Raw genomic sequence first — 19,780 nt, forward strand, 5'->3', positions numbered from 1 at the left:
CGAGCTACCTGATTTTAGGACTTACTGTAAAGCTACAGTAATCAAAACAGTGTGGTGCTGGCAAAAGGATAGACACATAGATTAGTGGAACAAAACTGAGAGCCCAGAAATAGACTCATACAAATATAGTCAACTGATTTTTGACAAAAAATCAAAGTCAGTTCTTCTCAGGATTTTGTTTTCAAAAAGTAATATGGAACAATTGGATATCCATATGCAAAAAAAACAAAACAAAACGAAACACTGACACCTCATACTCTGTATAACTATTAACTCAAAGTTGGTTATAGGTCTATGTAAAATGCAAAACTGTAAAAGTTGTGTAAGAAAACAGGACAAAGTGTTACATTTGATTAAGCAAAAAATTCTTAGCTACAACTTTAAAAGCATAATCCATAAAGGAAAAAATGATAAATTGTTGGACTACCAAAATTCAAAACATTTTCTCTGTGACAGGTACTGTTAAGAGAATGAAAAGAAAAGGCACAGACTTGGAGGAAATTTTTGCAAACCACATATCTGAGTAAAGACTTGTATGCAGAATATATAAAGACCTTTTAAAACTTAAGAAAACAAGGAGCGCCTGGGTGGCTGAGTTTGTTGAGAGTCTGGCTCTTGATTTCAGCTTAGGTCATGATCTCAGGGTCATGAGATTGAGCACCACATTGGGCTCCATGCTGAGCATAGAGCCTGCTTGGGATTCTCTCTCTCCCTTTCCCTCTGCCCTTACCCCCTCATTCTCTCTCTTTTCTCCCTCCCTCCCTCCCTCTCTCTAAAAATAAGAAAACAACCCAGTTTTTAGAAGAATGGAAAGATCTGAGCAGCCACTTCATTAAAGAGAATATAAGTATGAAAAAAAAAGAGAATAATAAGTATGGCAAATAAGCATGTGAAAAGACGCTCAACATTTTCATTAGGTAAATGCAAATGAAAGCCAAAATGAGATATCATACAGACGTATAGGAATGACTAAAATCCTCCCAAAAAACTGACAATACTAAATTCCTGCAAGGATGCAGAGCAACAGAAATGCCTCTGCGTTGCTGGTGATAATGCAAAAATAGTACAACCATGCCAGAAGACAGTTTGGAAGTTTCTTATAAAATTAAACAGACTTACCGGAAGTTGCACTCCTAGCTATTTACCTAACTGATTTATAAACTTATGTCCACAGCAAAAACCCACACATGAATAACAGCTTTATTTATACTTGTCAAAAGTGGAAGCTGCCAAACTATCCTTCAGAAGGTTAATTAATAAACTGTAGTATAACCATACAATGGAATACTATTCAGCAATAAAAAGGAATGAGCTATTAATTCACACAATGGCATGAATCTTAAATGCATTTTGCTAAGTGAAAGAAGCCTAACCATCAAAAGCTACATACTATATGATTTCATTCATATAACATTCTGTTAAAGGCAAAACTATAGGGACAGAAAACAAATCAGTGGTTTGGGAGGAGATAGTGTAACACAGGGATTTTTATAGTGTGGTAGAACCAATCTCTTAACAGGATTTTTTTTAGGATGGTAGATGTAATCTGTATGGCACTGTAGTAACAATAACTGCATTTGGGAAAAAAAAGATAGAACTTTATAGCAAAAAGTGAAAGTATATAGATTTAAATGTATACAAATTTTTAAAAATCAACCAGGAGGTCAGATCTGAGGATGGAATGCAGCCTGTGATACATGAATCCAACTGTATTACAAATATATAATTATTAAAGGGAATGGAGGGAAAAATGCTGGCATACATAGCATTGGAAAACAATGTTTTGATTGGAAACCATAAGGCTGAAGTCAAAAGGAACTATACATAAATACTATACTCTGGTTTTTAAAGTTGTTTCTTATATGAATACAGATTTATAATTCTAAAACTGCTGTGTGTGTATACTGGGATTGAACACATAAGAGTATGGCAGATAGTGGGAGCCAGGTTTCTCACCGTCAGAGAGTATGTGTGGTTACAAATAAACTTAGGGCAAAGGCTAGAATGAATCATGTGGTTCTGGATTAGAGTTGGAGACATCCGTATAAACTCATGTTTAGCTTAATATAGATACAGATGGATACATACAGAAATAATTGTAGATCTGTTTTTTCACATGGATTAGTATATTTCCTAGTTCTGTCCACTGCAAAAGCCTAGAAGCAGTGACACTCCAGTAGCAGTGAGTACATTCAGTGACCAGATCTTGATTTGCAATACTGTTCTCCAATAAAAGGAACCAAGAGCTCCTGGGAGAAATGACTTATTCTAGAGCTGGGTCAGGGAAAATACAAGATGAGCCTAGAGAGTCTTGAAGTGCCAGAAAGTAAGGAAGTGCTAAAAAAAAAAAAAAAAAGAGAGAGAGAGACAATGTTAGAGACACAGGAGCCAAGTAAAAGAGTTGCCAATGACCAAAGCTGGAACAATTTGAGCAAGAAAATAAATAATATAGTATTGGATTATAACCCAAAACATAAAACAATATCCATGAGTCCATGTTGATATAAATAAATGGTTGAATAAATGGGGAGAGTAGAGACAAATCCCCAATACAGGAGAATTCCAAATAGTTTATGTAGATATTTCCCCTGCCCCCACTATGGAGGTGGATCTTACTCCCCCAGTCCTAGCATGTAGGTTGCATTTAGTGATTTGCTGCCAAAGAATAGAATATGGAAGTAGAGGGAATAACTTTTAAGTAGGGAAACCTGGCAAACTCTACCTTGGCCAGGTATTAAAGGTTAATATCATCAGTAATAAGTCCTATTAATATCATGTACCATTGATATGATATGCTGAGAAGGGCACTTTACTTCTGTAACCATTCTCCCAAAAGTCTATCCTATAGGTTATACTATAATCCCACTTTAACCATGAGAAAATCATCATACAAACCGAAATTGAGTAACACTCTTACAAAATGCCTGACCAGTAACTCTCAAAACTATCAAGGCCTTCAAAAACAAGGAAAGTCACAGCCCAGAGAAGCCTAAGGAAACTTGATGACTAAATGTAATGTGAGTCCTAAATGGAATTCTGGAATAGAAAAAGGACATTAGGGCAAAACTAATAAAATTCATATAAAGTATGGTATTTTGTTAATAAATTATGTGTTGATATTTATTCATTAGTTGGGACAAATTTACCATACTAATATAAGATAATAATAGGGGAAACTGGGTGAGGGCCATATGGGAACTCTTTGTATTTGCAACTTTTCTATAAATCTAAAACCATTCTAAAACTTAAAACAAGTTTATTAAGAGGAAATTGGAGAAGGTAGTAGAAATATGAAGCCATAAGTTTCACTATGAAAGGGAATATAAATGAGGTGGGGTGGTAATGGGAGAGATACGTAGAGTGAAGGAGAACATTGTTTTAAGATGGAGGTGAATTACAACATGTTTGCTGATGAGAATGATCCAGTAGGGAGGGAAATTTTGATAAAGCAAAAGAAGATGAAGCAATTTCAGAAGTATCTTACCTGTGTAGGAGAGGATAAGATCTAATTCATAAATGGAAGTGTTGGCCTTGGTTAAATGCACAGATATTTCAACCATAGTGACAGGAAGGAAGGTAGAATATATGGGCACAGATGCAAGTAAGTGGGTAGATGTGGAGATTTTTTTTTTTTTAAAAGATTTTATTTATTTGACAGAGAGAGACACAGTGAGAGAGGGAACACAAGCTCGGAGAGTGAGAGAGGGAGAAGCAGGCTTCCTGCTGAGCAGGGAGCCTGATGTAGGGCGAGATTCTCTATTTTTAAAAGATTTTATTTATTTATTTGAGAGAGAGAGAGAGCACGCATGAGCAGGGGGGAGGGGCAGAAGGAGAAGCAGACTCCCTGCTGAGCGGAGAGCCCGACAAGGGGCTCCATCCCAGGACCCTGAGATCATGACCTGAGCCAAAGGTGGATGCCTAACCAACTGAGCCACCCAGGTGCCCCTGGAGATTCTCTTCTAATTGCTTCCATATTCTCTTTGAAGGAGTAAGCAAGGTCACCAGTTGAAAATGGGAAGGGAGAGGCAGTGCTAGCAGTTTGAGGAGATAGGAGACAGTGTGAAATAATCTTCTTGGAAAGTGAGTGAGTGATTTTACCAGGAAATTATGCAAAGAATGTTTGGCAGTGGTGAGTACTCATTTGAGATTTTTGGTGATGATTTTAAAATGAGAATGGCCATTGTGGTTTAAAAGATTTTCTCTAGCAATGTTCAGCTGCTTGGCTGCAGGCACAGATGAAGTGGGGACTTGGGTTTATTAGGAGTGGGGCTTTTTCAGGGAAGTATGGCAGAGGGAGAGAGAGGGGCAATGGAGATAAGGGTGTTTGCAAGGAACGGATTAAAATGATGGACCATGGAAGCTGGGCCCCATAAGGAGAGAAATGAAGACATTAAAGGAGACAAGATGATGGATAACAAAAAGGAGGTTGTGGTCAATGGATTAGAGCTCTTTGTGTGGGTGAAGGATTATTGGAGTGAGGAGTGCACAAATAATTGTACTGAAAAGGGAACAAGGGGTAGTATAGGATGTTCGAAATGAAAATTATAAAGGTATTGCAATTAATGTTGATGACTTTGCTAAGAATGCTGACGGGGGAGGGATGATGGTAAACTGATCTTTATTTATTTATTTAAAAATAGAGTGGCACACCAGATATTTGTTTAGAGTAATGAAGAGGGGTAGAGTTATATAGGACAGCATGAGCTTTAAAGGAGCAAGGAGACAACTGTCCTACCAATATACTACAGCATTGTCTTGCCCTGCTGATGGTCCAAAATCTAGAGCACTCTTCCAAAATACAATCTGATTTCACAGCTCTGATTTTATTTATTTTTTAAAGATTATTTACTTATTTATTTGAGAGAGAGAGCACATGCGAGGGGGGAAGGTCAGAGGGAGAAGCAGACTCCCTGCTGAGCAGGGAGCCCAATGCGGGACTCGATCCCAGGACTCCAGGATCATGACCTGAGCCAAAGGCAGTCGCCCAACCAACTGAGCCACCCAGGCGCCCTCACGACTCTGATTTAAAAAATCTCTTTATAGATTTTGGTTACAACTCAACACCCAAAAAACAAATAATCCAGTTAAGAAAGGGGCAGAAGACATGAATAGACATTTTTCCAAAGAAGACATCCAGATGACCAACAGACACATGAAAAGATGCTCAACATCACTCATCATTAGGGAAATGCAAATCAAAACCACAATGAGATACCACCTCACACTGGTCAGAATGGCTGAAATGAACAACTCAGGAAACAACAGATGTTGGTGAGGATGCAGAGAAAGGGGAACCCTCTTGCACTGTTGGTGGGAATGCAAGCTGGTGCAGCCACTCTGGAAAACAGTATGGAGGGTCCTCAAGAAGTTAAAAACAGAACTACCCTATGATGTAGCAATTGCACTATTAGGTATTTACCCACAGGATATAAAAATACTGATTTAAAGGGGCACATGCACCCTGATGTTTATAGTGGCAATATCAACAATAGCCAAATTATGGAAAGACCCCAAACATCCATCAGTTGATAAATGGATAAAGAAGAGGTGGTACACACACACACACACACACACACACACACACACACACACACACACAATGGAGTATTACTCAGCCATCATAAAGAATGAAATCTTGTCATTTGCAACCACGTGGATGGAGCTAGATTAGTTTATGCTAAGTGAAGGAAGTCTGTCAGAGAAAGACAAATACCATGTGATTTCACTCATATGTGGAATTTAAGAAACAAAACAGATGAACATAGGGAAAGGGAAAAAAAGAGAGGGGAGCAGTGCATAAGAGACTCCTAACGATAGAAAACAAACAGGGTTGATGGAGGGAGGTGAGTGGTGGGGATGGGCTAGATGAGTGATGGATATTAGGGAGGGCTCTTGTTGTGATGAGCACTGGGTGTTCTATGTAAGTGATGAATCACTAAATTCTACTCCTGAAACCAATATTACACTGTATGTTAGCTAACTAGAATTTTTTTAAAGATTATTTATTTATTTATTTGACAGAGAGAGAGAGAGAGAGAGAGAGAGAGACAGCAAGAGAGGGAACACAAGCAAGGGGAATGGGAGAGGGAGAAGCAGGCTTCCCGCCGAGCAGAGAGCCCGGCATGGGGCTCAATCCCAGACCCTGGGATCATGACCTGAGCCGAAGGCAGAAACTGAACCAACTGAACCACCCAGGCATCCCACTAACTAGAATTTAAATAAAAGTTTAAAAAAATAAAATCATCATATTAATAGAAAAAAGTCTCTTTATAGAGACCACTGTTAAAGATGGAGATTGCCTGAATGTGGCAGGAGAAAGGAGTGGAAATGGAGAGGTCATAAAGATTTTAGAAAGATTTAGGAAGTGAAATCAGCAAACCTTGGTGATTGATTAAAAATAGATTATAAGATGAGTCAAGATGAATCCCAAGTTTCTTTTCTGTATTTTGCATTTTGGCCTAGTTAATAAACATTTGTTTAGTGTCAATTTTATGTATAGCTGAGAACTTCTAGAGAACCAAGATGTAAGATGTGGTATCCAAGAAGCATAAAATAGTAAATAAATACAAGAAGCATGAATACCTTATGCCGTATGCAAATGCAAATTAAGTTGTTACCTACCAAATACTTAATTTCAAAGAAAATGTAGGGTTGTTCAAGGAAGCTTCCTTGAATAAATGAACTTTTAGCTAGACTTTGAAAGAAAAAATGGTCATTTAATTAGGGGAGCTTATAATTTCTGGGAGGGAAATGGCAAGTGCAAAGGCAAGAATGAACTCAGTCATGGAAAGAAGAGTTACATATGACTCCTTCAGGGCCAGATAGTTAGTATTTTAGGCTTTATGGGTCATGCAAAATTTGTTTCATGGTCTTCTTTTGTTTTGTTTTGTTTTGTTTTATAACATTTTTAAAATGTAAAAACCATTCTTATCTTGCAAGCTATACAAAAACATGCCATGGGCTCTATATGACCCACAGGCTGTTTGTCAAATCCTGGATTAGTTCAGTGTAATGACCAGTCTGAATGAAGTTAATCACTTCTGTCACTCCAAGGGCAGGGTTCTCAATATTTTTAGATTATGAATCCCATAGGAATTCTGTTGAAAGCTGTGGATCCTCTCCATGGAAGAATGTAGGGCTACTCACACACACACAAACACAACTTTACATATCATTCCACGGATCCTAGGTAGCTCAAGAACTTGTCACTTAACTTTGGTTTTTTATATTGTTTGCAAAACAGGTTTTTATTTTCATATAAACAAATTTATCTTTTGTGCCTTTTGTGTCATATTAAAATGTCCATTCCTACCTCAATGTTGTCAATGTGTATGTAATAGGTTTTTTTTAAGATTTTATTTATTTGAGAGGGAGAAAACATGAGTGGGGGATGGGCAGAGGGAGAAGCAGACTCCCCACTGAGCAGGGAGCCTGACACAGGGCTCAATCCCAGGACCCTGAGATCATGACCTAAGCCTAAGGCAGATGCTTAACTGACTGAGCCACCCAGGTGCCCCAATGTGTAATAGTTTTATATTTTATTTATTTTAATATTTCAAGTTTTTACTTAAATTTTAGTTAACATATAGTCTAATGTTAGTTTCAAGAGTAGAATTTAATGATTCATCACTTACATAGAACACCCAGTGCTCATCACAACAAGAGCCCTCCTTATTACCCATTACCCATCTATCCCATCCCCTACCCAACTCCCTCCATCAACCCTCACTTTGTTTTCTATCGTTGAGAGTCTCCTATGCATTACCCCCCTCTTTTTTTCCCTTTCCCCTATGTTCATCTGTTTTGTTTCTTAAATTCCACATATGAGTGAAATCATGTGGTATTTGTCTTTCTGTGACTGACTTCCTTCACTTAGCATGATATATTCTAGCTCCATCCACATGGTTGCAAATGGCAAGATTTCATTCTTTTTGATAGCTGAGTAATGTTCCATTTTATATATGTACACCATATCTTCTTAATCCATTCATCAGTGCATGGACATTTGGGCACTTTCCATAATTTGGCTATTGTAAATAATGTTGCTGTAAACATTGGGGTGCGTGCATTCCTTCGAGTTAGTCTTTTTGTATTCTTGGGGTAAATACCTAGTAGTGCAATTGCTGGATCATAGGGTAGTTCTATTTGTAAATTTTGAGGACACTTCCAGAGTGGCTGCACCAGTTTGCATTCCCATCAACAGTGCAAGAGGTTCCCCTTTTTCTACATCCTCACCAACATCTGATGTTTTCTGTGTTGTTAATTTTAGCTATTCTGACAGGTATGAGGTGATATCTCATTGTTTTGATTTGCATTTCCCTGATGCTGAGTGATGTTGAATATCTTTTCATGTGTTTGTTAGCCATCTGTATGTCTTCTTTGGAGAAATGTCTATTCATGTCTTCTGTCCATTTCTTAACTGGATTATTTGTTTTTTGGGTGTTGAGTTATATAAGATCTTTATATATTTTGGATATTAACCCTTTTAGGCTATATCATTTGCAAATCTCTCCTCCCATTCTGTAGGTTGCCTCTTAGTTTTGTTAATTGTTCCCTTCACTGTGCAGAAACTTTTTTATTTTGATTAGTCCCAATAATTTATTTTTGTTTTTATTTCTCTTGCCTCAGGAGACATTTCTGGGAAAAAGTTGCTATGGTCGATGTCAGAGAGTTTACTGCCTGTGCTTTCTTCTAGGATTTTTATGGTTTCAGGTCTCACATTTAGGTCTTTCATCCATTTTGAGTTTATTTTTGTGTATGGTATAGGAAAGTGGTCCAGTTTCATTCTTCTGCATGTTTTTGTCCAGTTTTCCCAACACCATTTGCTGAAGAGACTGTCTTTTTTCATTGGATATTCTTTCCTGCTTTGTTGAAGAGTGATTGACCATACAGATGTGGGTCCATTTCTGGGTTTTCTATTCTGTTCCATTGATCTCATTGATCTATGTGTATGTTTTTATTTTTTATATTTTAATCTATCAGTAATATACTGTTTTGGATGATATGAATCCGAGTCAAATTTTCCAAATATTCATTTTTCCAAAACTAGTAATTGAGTAATCTGTCTTTTCTCTACTGTTATAAAATGCCACCTTTAACATACACATATTTCCATGTATACTTGGGGCTGTTTTGGAACTCCATTCTGTTCCCTTGATCTGTTCATCTTACTTTCTAAATGGCTGTAGCTTTATATATAATACGTTTTTTTTTTTAATATTTGGTAACACAGTTCCCCCATGCCTTTCTTCCTCTTTTTTTTCAAAATTATAAGTTTATTAATTCTGAATAGGAATTTTAGAATTAGCCTGTCCAGTACATGAAAATTTCCATGGGAATTTGGATTGAAAGTACATGGAATTTCGTGTATTAATTTGTGGGAGAATTTGTATCTTTTCATTATTGAATCTGCCCATGTTTGAGCATATTTCTCCATTCACATTTCCTTCACGTCCTTCAAGATTAGTTTTATAGATTTCTCCATAGTAGTCTTCCACATTTTTGTTTATTCCCAGACACATTATAGTTTTTGTTCCTCTTACAAATTTGATCTCATTTTTAATTTACTTTTTCTAAATGAATAACCTGGTATATAGGAAAGTCTTTGATTTTTTGTTAACTTTTTATTTTGGTATAACTTCAAACTAACAGAAGTTGCAAGAGCAGTACAAGTACCTCCTTTATATCCTCTATCTACCTGTGTTTCCTTTTAAAATATTAAGGAGGGCACGTAATGCATGGAGCACTGGGTGTTAATACGAAAACAATGGATTGTGGATCACCACATCAAAAACTAATGATGTATGGTGACTAACATAACATAATAAAATTTAAAAAAAAATTTTAATTAAAAAAATAAAATAAAATACTGGTTTCACTCATATGTGGAACATAAGGAATAGCATGGAGGACCATAGGGGAAGGGAGGGAAAACTGAAGGGGGGGAAACCAAAGGAGGAGACAAGCCATGAGAGACTCTAGACTCCGGGAAACTGAGGATGTCAGAGGGGAAGGGGTTGGAGGGGATGGGTTAGCCCGGTGATGGGTATTAAGGAGGGTATGTGTTGTGATGAGCACTTGGTATTATACACAACTAATGAATTACTGAACACTACATCAAAAACTAAGAATGTACTATATGGTGGCTGACAATAATAAAAAATTTTAAAAAATAAATTAAAAAATAGAATCATCAACATATTTTAAAAAATAAATAAAATAAAATATTTCAGTAGCTTCATTTTCCAAATTTAGAACTCTGATCTGTTTTGAGTTTATCTTGGAGACTTGGTGGCAATATGAAGTATGGACCCAATTTTATCTTTTTTCCAAATGGCTATCTAGTTGTCCCAACACCATTTATTTTAAAATTCATATTTTTCCCAGTGATTATAGCTGTCAGTTTATTAGATAACAAATTTCTGTACACATTTAGCTATATTTTTGGACGTTTTATATTCTTTTGTGGTTTTATCTGCTATTCCTATCCCAACATCGTATTGTTTTAATTGTAAAGTTCTACAGTATGTTTTGTATTTGGTAGGGGGCTAGTGCTCCCCTTAGTGTTCGTGCTTGTTTCTTGGTAGAAGACTTTTTGAAGGAAGTTTTCTGACTACTGGGTAGTTTTTAAATTTTCCTAAATAAATATTTATTTTTATAAGATAATGTAAAATAATATAATAAATAATATAAAACAATGCTTTTCCCTAGAACTGCAATATGCAAACACCGTGATGCGCTTTGATTATGTCTGGCTTCGAGACCACTGCCGCTCAGCATCTTGCTACAACTCTAAGACTCACCAGCGCAGCCTGGATACTGCCAGTGTGGATTTATGCATCAAGCCAAAGACCATTCGTCTGGATGAGACCACACTCTTTTTCACTTGTGAGTATACAAGAGACTTGGTCTTGGTTGGGGTACCCTTCTAAAGAACAATTATTTTGCAAAAACTGGTTTGCCCCGTTCCAAAATAGGGGATTCTGGTTTTTTTTTTTTATTGAGGTATAATTAACATACAGTATTTTATTAGTTTCAGGTGTATAGCATTGATTTGACAATTCTGTACATTACTCAGTGCTCACAGTGATAAGTGTAGTCACTATTAATGACCATACAATGTTATTACAATATTACTGACTATATATTCCCTATATGATACCTTTCATCTCTGTGACTTAATTTTATAACCGGAAACTTGTACCTCTTAATCCTCTTCGCCTATTATGTCCCTCTTCCCCGCCGCCACCACAGAAGCCACCAGTTTGCTCTCTTATTTAAGATTCTGGTTTTTTGTTTGTTCATTTGTTTTGTTTTTTAGATTCCACATATAAGTGAAATCATGTGGTATTTGTTTTTCTGTCTGATTTATTTCACTTAACAGATACCTTCTAGGCCCATCCATGTTGTAGCACATGGCAAGATCTCATTCTTTTTTATGGCTGAGTAATATTCCGTTGTGTGTATATACCACATCTTCTTTATCCATTCATCTATCTATGGTCACTTGGGTTGCTTCCATATCTTGGCTTTTGTAAAGCTGCAATAAACATAGGGGTGCATATATCTTTTCAAATTAGTGTTTTCTTTGGGTAAATACCCAATAGTGGAATTATTGGATCGTATGGTATTTCTATTTTTATTTTTTGAGAAACCTTCATACTGTTTTCCACAGTGGCTGCACAAATTAACATTCCCACCCACAGTACATAAGTGATCCCTTTTCTCCACATCCTCAGCAACTTGTTATTTCTTGTCTTTCTGATACTAGCCATTCTCACATGTAAGGTGATATCTCATTGTGGTTTTGATTTGCATTTCCCTGATAATGACTGATGTTGAGCATCTTTTCATATGTCTGTTGGCCATCTGGATGTCTTCTTTGGGGAAAAATGTTTATTTGGGTTCGCCACCCATTTTTAATCAGAGTATTTGTTTTTTTTCATGTTGAGTTGTGCAAGTTATTAATATATTTTGGATATTAACCCTTTATTATATATATCATTTGCAGATATCTTCTCCTATTCACTGGGTTGCCTTTTTGTTTTATTGATGGTTTCCCTTGCTGTGCAGAAGCTTTTTATTTTGATGTACTCCCAGTAGTTTATTTTTGCTTTTGTTTCCCTTGCCTCAGGAGACATATCTAGAAAGAAGTTGCTACAGCTGATGTCAAAGAAGTTACTGCCTCTGTTCTCTTCTAGGATTTTAATGGTTTCAGGTCTCACATTTAGGTCTTTCATCCATTCTGAGTTTATTTGTGTAGGGTATAAGAAAGTAGCCCAGTTTCATTCTTTTGCATGTATCTGTCCAGTTTTCCCAACACCATTTGTTGAGTAGACTTCTTCCCATTGGATAGTCTTTCCTGCTTTATCAAAGATTAGTTGACCATAGAGTTGAGGGTCTACTTCTGGGTTCTCTATTCTGTTCCATTGATCTAGTATCTGTTTTTGTGCCAGTACCACTTCATTTTCATTACTACAACACTGTAGTATATCTTGAAATCTGGGATGGTGATACCTCCAGCTTTGCTCTTCTTTCTCAGGATTGTGGTGGCTATTCAGGGTCTTCTGTGGTTTCATACAAATTTTAGGATTATTTGTTCTAGATCTGTGAAAAATGCTGTTGGTATTTTGATAGAGATTGTATTGAATCTGTAGATTGGTTTGGGTAGTATGAACATTTTAACAATATTCTTCTAATCCATGAGTATTAGATTTCTTTCCATTTTTTTGTGTTGTCTTCACTTTCTTTCATAAATGTCTTATAATTTTCAGGGTATAGGTTTTTAATCTCCTTGGTTAAATTTATTCCTAGGTATTTCATTCTTTTTGGTTCAGTTATAAATGGATTGTTTTCTTCATTTTTCTTTCTGCTACTTCATTATTAGTATATAGATACACAACAGATTTCTGTATATTAATTTTGTATCCTGCAACTACTGGGTTTATTTCCAGAATAAATGTATTTCTTTGCAATTTCTTGTGAATGTATAATTATTTCAAAATAAAAATTAAAAGAAAAAAAGCATTGGAGGAAAAAATATTTACAATCAATACATTTGACTACTGATTTCTCTACAGTAAAAAAACACATGCCATAGAAAAGTTTATTAAAAAAAACTGATTTGGCAAAATATTTGAAAAATGTATGACAAAGACTAAAAACCATTAATATATAAGGTGTTATTGCCAGTTTGTTAAAAAAAAAAAAGCACTAGTATTTCAGTAGAAAAATGTGAAAAAGTAGTGAACAGGCAGATCATTAAAGCATGAGTCAGCAAATATTCTGTAGAGAGCCAGGTAGTAAAGATTTTTAGGTTTTGCTGGCTGTACAGTCCCTGTCACAACTGTTCAACTATTTAGTTCTTCAGTAGTAGGGTGAAAGCAGACATAGACAAGAAGTAACCAAGTGGGTATCATGTGTTCTAAACTAGGTGTCACAAAGACAACTGCCAGGCAGATTTGGCCGATGGGCCATAGTTTGGTAATCCTTGCATTTAAAAAACATATGTCTGTACAGTGGCTAATAGACACGTGAAAAATGCTCAACGTCACTGATTATTAGGGAAATACAAATCAAAACTACAATGAGGTATCACCTCACACCTGTCAGAATGGCTAAAATCAACAACACAGAAAACAACAGATGCTGGCAAGGGTGCGGAGAAAGGGGAACCCTCCTACACTGTTGGTGGAAATGCAAACTGGCGCAGCCACTCTGGAAAACAGTATGGAGGTTCCTCAAAAAGTTAAAAATAGAAGTACCCTACAGCCCAGCAATTGCACTACTAGGTATTTACCCAAAGGATACAAACATAGTGATATGAAGGGGCACGTGCACCCCAATGTTTATAGCAGCATTATCAATAATAGCCAAACTATGGAAAGAGCCAAATGGCCATGGACAGATGAATGGATAAAGAAGATGTGGTATATATACACAATGGAATATTACTCAGCCATCAAAAAGAATGAAATCTTACCCTTTGCAACAACATGGATAGAGCTAGAGTATATCATGCTAAGTGAAATAAGTCTGTCAGAGAAAGATAATTATATGATTTCACTCATATGAGGAATGTAAGAAACAAAACAGATGAACATAGGGGAAGGGGAAAAACAGAAAGAGACAAGCCATAAAACAGACTCTTAACTATAGAGTACAAACTGAGGATTGCTGGAGTGGAAGTGGTGGGAAGATGGATTAAATGGGTGATGGGGATTAAGGAGGGCACTTGTGATGAGCACTGGGTGTGATATATGAGGGATGAATCACTAAATCCTCCACCTGAACCTAATATTACACTATATGTTAACCAACTGGAATTTAAATAAAAACTTGAAACAAAATAATAAAAATAAAAAACATGTCTAACAAATATAAATGTCTAACAAATGTTATTAGCTTATTAGTAAGTGAATAAATTAAAATTATTACAGTAAGAGAAGTTTTACTTACCAAATTGGAAAAAATATATTTAAAAAATAAGAATACTCAGTTTTGATCGGCACACATATATTGTTGGAGAGAATGAAAATTAGTAGACTTTCTAAAAAAGTAATTTAGTTAAATGCATCAAGACTCTTAAAAGTTTATATCTTTGGATTTAACAATCCCACCTTCTGTGTTTCTATTTTAAGAAAATTATCAGAAATATGGGCGCCTGGGTGGCTCAGTCGTTAAGCGTCTGCTTTCGGCTCAGGTCATGATCCCAGGGTCCTGGGATTAAGTCCTACATCAGGCTCCCTGCTCGGCGGGAAGCCTGCTTCTCCCTCTGACCCTCTCCCCTGCTTGTGTTCCTGTTCTCGCTGTCTCTCTCTCTCTGTCAAATAAATAAATAAAATCTTTAAAAGAAAAGAAAAAAGAAAATTATCAGAAATATAGACAAGTGGGGCACCTGGGTGGCTCAGTCAGTTGAGCATCTGGCTTTTGGTTTCGGCTCAGGTTATGATATCAGGGTTGTGAGATCGAGCCCCACACCTGGCTCCACACAAAGTGCAGAGTCTGCTTTGGATGCTTTCTCCCTCTCTGCCCCTCCCTGCTGGGCTCTCTCTCTCTCCTAAAAAATAAATCTTAAAGAAAAAAAAAAAGAAAAGAGGGGAACCTGGGTAGCTCGATCCATTAAGCATCTGACTCTTGATTTTGGCTCAGGTTGTGATCTCAAGATTGTGAGATCAAGCCCTACATGGGGCTCTGTGCTCACCACAGAATCTGCTCAAGATTCTCTCTCTCCCTCTGTCCCTCCCCCCACTTGCATGCTCTCTCTCTCTCTCTAAAATAAATAAATAAATCTTTGAAAAAAAGAAAAGAAATATAGACAAGGATGATCACTATTAAATAATAAGGAAATTAAAAAAAATAAGACTACATGCCCTAGAACAGACTGGTTAGGTAAATCTTGGTAGTCAATATTCTGCAAATTATAAGAATTAATTTTTATGAAGATTTAATTTTTTTAAGTTTTAATTTAAATTCCAGTTGGTTACCATAGTGTAATATTAGATTCTGGTATAGAATTTAGTGATTTAACACTTGCATACAACACCTGGTGCTCATCACAAGTGCCCTCCTTAATACCCATCCCCTATTTCACCCATCCCCCACTCACCTCCCTTCTGGTAACCATCAGTGTGTTCTCTATAGTTAAGAGTCTGAATTTAAGAAACAAAACAAACGATCATAAGTGAAGACTTAACTTTTTAATGATATAATGACTATTAAAATATTAAGTGACAAAGGCAGGGTACAAACATATATATATACATATATATATATAAATATATATATATTATATAAAGTAAAAGAATGCATGGAAAAAAGTGGAAGGAATGATGACAAGCTATTAATAAGGGTTTCATCTGTCTGGTAGAACGGTAAATATAAGTGATTTTAAAAATATCCTCATACTGGGGTGCCTAGGTGGCTCATTTGGTTAAGCGTTAGACTCTTGATTTTGACTCAGGTCATGATCTCATGGTGGTGAGATCAAGCCCCATGTCAGGCTGCACGCTTGGCCCCTCCCCCCCACTTGTGCACTCTCTCTTTCTCTTTCTAAAATAAATAAATAAATCTTACTAAGGAGGGCACGTGTTGTGAGGAACACTGGGTGTTATACGCAACTAATGAATCATTGAACACTACATCAAAAACTAATGATATACTATACAGTGGCTAACTGAACATAATAAAAAAATTTCCTCACACTTTTTTATGCTTTACAAATTCCTTATGGTACTTTTATTGTCAAGGAGTAGGAAGCCAAAACAGAGACAGAGAAGTAAAAAGAAGTGAAAGAAGAGATAAGATGCCAGCAAAGCTTTTCACTCCCCTTGCTATATATCCTTTGCTTATCCTGAAGATTTCCTAAAGCATTTTGGAGGGAGGATTTTTTTTTTTTTCCTTTTGTTTTTTTTGGCACTGTGGGCAGTCATTTATGAAATCACTTTATCATGTTATATTGATGTCATTTAGGTCAAACTGCCCCAATTCATTTAGTCCCTTCTAGTTGGTGAGATTTATTTGTTCATTCATTCATTAGTTCATACTACTCAACCTGCAAATACTTCTGTTTCAGGAATATCCTAGGCACTCATTTTAATTTCATTTCATAAACAATATAGCACTGGGTAATTGATTGCTAAAAATAACATTCTTAACCAGTAAATTATTGGCAGTAATTATAACTATTATTTTAATACCTTTTATTTTTCCCTTTAAAGGGCCAGATGGTCATGTGACTAAATATGATTTGGATTGGCTGGTGAGAAACAGCTATGAAGGGCAGAAACAAAAGGTCATCCAACCTAGAATCTTATGGAATGCTGAAATCTATCAGCAAGCTCAAGTTCCATCTGTAGATTTCCAAAGCTTCTTAGAAACCAATGAGGGATTGAAGAACTTTCTGCAAAATTTTCTGCTGTATGGAATTGCATTCGTAGAAAATGTCCCTCCCACTCAAGAACACACAGAGAAGTTGGCAGAAAGGATCAGCTTGATCAGGTAATTTATTAGTTTCTAATATCTATGGTAATTAATTTGCAGAGTGTCAACACCAGTAAAATAATTTAACAGGGTATGGTCACACTGTTTTTGATCCAGAATATTTTGTGTCCTGAATAAGGAGATTCCCATTTATAGTGCTTTATTTGAGGCCCAGATTTCTAATCTCTGAAGACACTTACATGTTAAATATGATGACTTCAAAGTCATTGGTATATTCTTTGAGCCTAGTGGTCCTCAAAGTAACAGGTATCATTATACACTAGAAATAGCACTGACTTTGAGTAAACAGAGCCAGGCAGTAGTCTAAGTTCTACCCTCAAGCAATTGTGTGAACATAGACAACTCCATTACATGCATACCTATACCCTCCACCTGCACCCCCTGGCCTCAATTTTCCCATCTGATCAATAAGAGGATTGAATAAGATGGTATCTAAAGATCATCCAGTTTTGACCTATTATGATTCCTAAGGCTTGATTCAGACACTAGTTGTTAATAATATTGCCTTACACTATATAGCATTTAACCAACATATTCACTCCCATTACTTTCTTTTGGTCATTATAGAAATCCTGATGGGTGTATATTTTATCCCCTGTTCTGCTGATGAGCCACTTGAGACACATATAATAAGTAAGTGGCTTGCCCAGCATTACTCTGCTAGTAAGAAGTAGAACTGGGATTCAGTGGGGGACCTAAGATGGTGGTGTAGTAGGACGACCCTAAGCTTGCCTCATCCCTCAAACACAGCTAATTAACTGGGTGTTAATTCTGAATACCCAGGAAATTGACCTGAGGACTGATAAAACAAACTGCACAAGTAGAGGGAGAGAAGAGGCCCCATAGAGGAAGGTCGGAAGTAAAGAGACATGGTTTGGGGGAGAAAGAGAAGGCGAGTGCTATGGAGGGGAGGGAGCCCTGGTTGCAGAGAAAAGCAAGAGAGAGTGGAGTGCACGGGGATAAGCACAAGGAGAATAGTTCCCCAAAGCCATTGGCTGGGAAAACAAGAGGGGCCAATTTTCATGAGTTTTTGCAACCAGCTGGGTTCAAAGACTGGTTTTAGAGGTCCACAGGCTTGGCTGGGCTAGAGACCTGAGGGCACTACTCCTGGAGAGAAGGAAGGCAAACAACCCCAGGGCAGACAGTGCAATCTGAGGATTGCCTAAGGCACACAGGGAGAGACTGTTCACCCTTCTTGGAGCACATCTGGGAGAGATGGCTTTGCTTCTCTGGGGACAAAGGAGCCCATAGGCACCATTTCCCTCCCCCACCCCTCAGCATAGGTCCAGAGACACCTGCTGAAGGCGGCTAACCCAGACACTGGCTGTTTAACCTGCTTTGCTCCAAATTCCATGCCCCTGTGCTCAGCCATGACTGCCCTTCTGGGTCAAACCTGCATCAGTCCCAGCATGGTGAGACCATCCCCCCAAAAGACCAGCTCAGATCCCCACCACACCAGATCCCTAAAGATTAGAGTTTTAAAAGTCACCAGGCTTGGCTGGTATAGAGCTCAAAGGGCACTCTGCTGCTCCAGGCAGGCAAGCAACCCAGAGATGCTGTAAAAACACCGATCTAAAAAGTGCCTAGAACACATGAGGGCAAATTATTCACTTTTCTAGGAGTGCTTCCCTGAGAGCAGCAAGCACGAATTCCTCTCTCCGGGGACAAAGGAGCTGGGTGGTGCCATTTCCCTCCCCTGTCCCACAGCATAAACCGACTTCAATAAACAGCACAGTGCCCACACTGGCTGCCTGATCTGCTTATCCCAAGTGCCACCCCCCACCCCATACTCTGCTGGTATTGCTTTTTTCCTGCAAGCATGCCTAAGGACCTGTGCAGCAGGCCCCTACCCCAGAAGACCAGCAGAAACCCCTGCATGCACCACGTCTACCGACCATAGAGTTCTGCAAGGCTTCAGTTCTAGTGGAAGTGGTATCAGGTCTCATTTAACAAGCAGACCAGAGCATACCTAGTTAAAACTCACCACATTCTGGCCAAGGTCCAAACACTGCCAACCACAGACAATGAGAAACTCTGCAGAGGACTGACCTGAGGGATGAGCAGCCAAAACACAGTAGCAGAGTGCGTGCAGCACAAACCAGAGACATTCCTTAATGCACCCAGCCCTGGACATTATATGACTTCTTCTTCATAAAGCCATTACTCTCAAGCAGGAAACATAACAGGCTTTCCTAACACAGAGAAGACAAAGACCTAGACAAAATGCCAAGACAGAGGAATTCATCCCAAAGGAAAAAAAAAAAGAAAAGAAAACAAGAAGAGGTTACAGCCAGAGATCCAAGGGAAATAGATATAAATAACATGCCTGATGGAGAATTTAAAACAAAAATCATAAGGATACTCGCTGGGCTTGAGAAAAGAATGGAAGACTTCAGGGAGGCCCTTACCACAGAGATAAAAGAGTTAAATAAACAACCAGTGAGAAATAAAAAATGCAGTAACTGAGATTCAAAACTGGATGTAATGACCACAAGGATGGAAGAAGCAGAGGAGTGAATAATGATACAGAAGACAAACTAATGGGGCACCTGGATGGCTCCAGTGGTTAAACATCCAACTCTTGTTTTCAGCTCAGGTCATGATCTTAGGGTCATGAGATTGAGCCCTGCATCGGGCTCCTTGCTGGGAGTGGAGCCTGCTTAAGATTCTCTCTCTCCCTCTCCCCCATCTCTCTCTCTCTCTCTCTCTGTCTCTCTCCCCTCCAAAAAATTTTTTAAAAGACCACAAAATAATGGAAAATAATGGAGCTGAACAAAAG

The 19,780-nt window shown here is 37.6% G+C and overlaps 1 protein-coding gene across 1 annotated transcript in view; it reads left to right on the forward strand.

The window, feature by feature from the left end:
* Positions 1-19,780, forward strand: part of TMLHE (trimethyllysine hydroxylase, epsilon) — a 133,733-nt gene that overhangs the window by 30,785 nt on the left and 83,168 nt on the right. The window contains exons 3-4 of the mRNA XM_028094910.2: positions 10,711-10,887; positions 16,719-16,998. Of these exons, the coding sequence (XP_027950711.1) occupies positions 10,711-10,887; positions 16,719-16,998 (457 nt within the window). The remainder of the gene's footprint in view (positions 1-10,710; positions 10,888-16,718; positions 16,999-19,780) is intronic.

The sequence above is a fragment of the Eumetopias jubatus genome, unplaced genomic scaffold (genome assembly GCF_037043125.1).
Source record: "Eumetopias jubatus isolate StellerSeaLion01/CBP00866 unplaced genomic scaffold, mEumJub1_p1.0 scaffold_60, whole genome shotgun sequence".
Classification (NCBI taxonomy): Eukaryota; Metazoa; Chordata; class Mammalia; order Carnivora; family Otariidae; genus Eumetopias; species Eumetopias jubatus.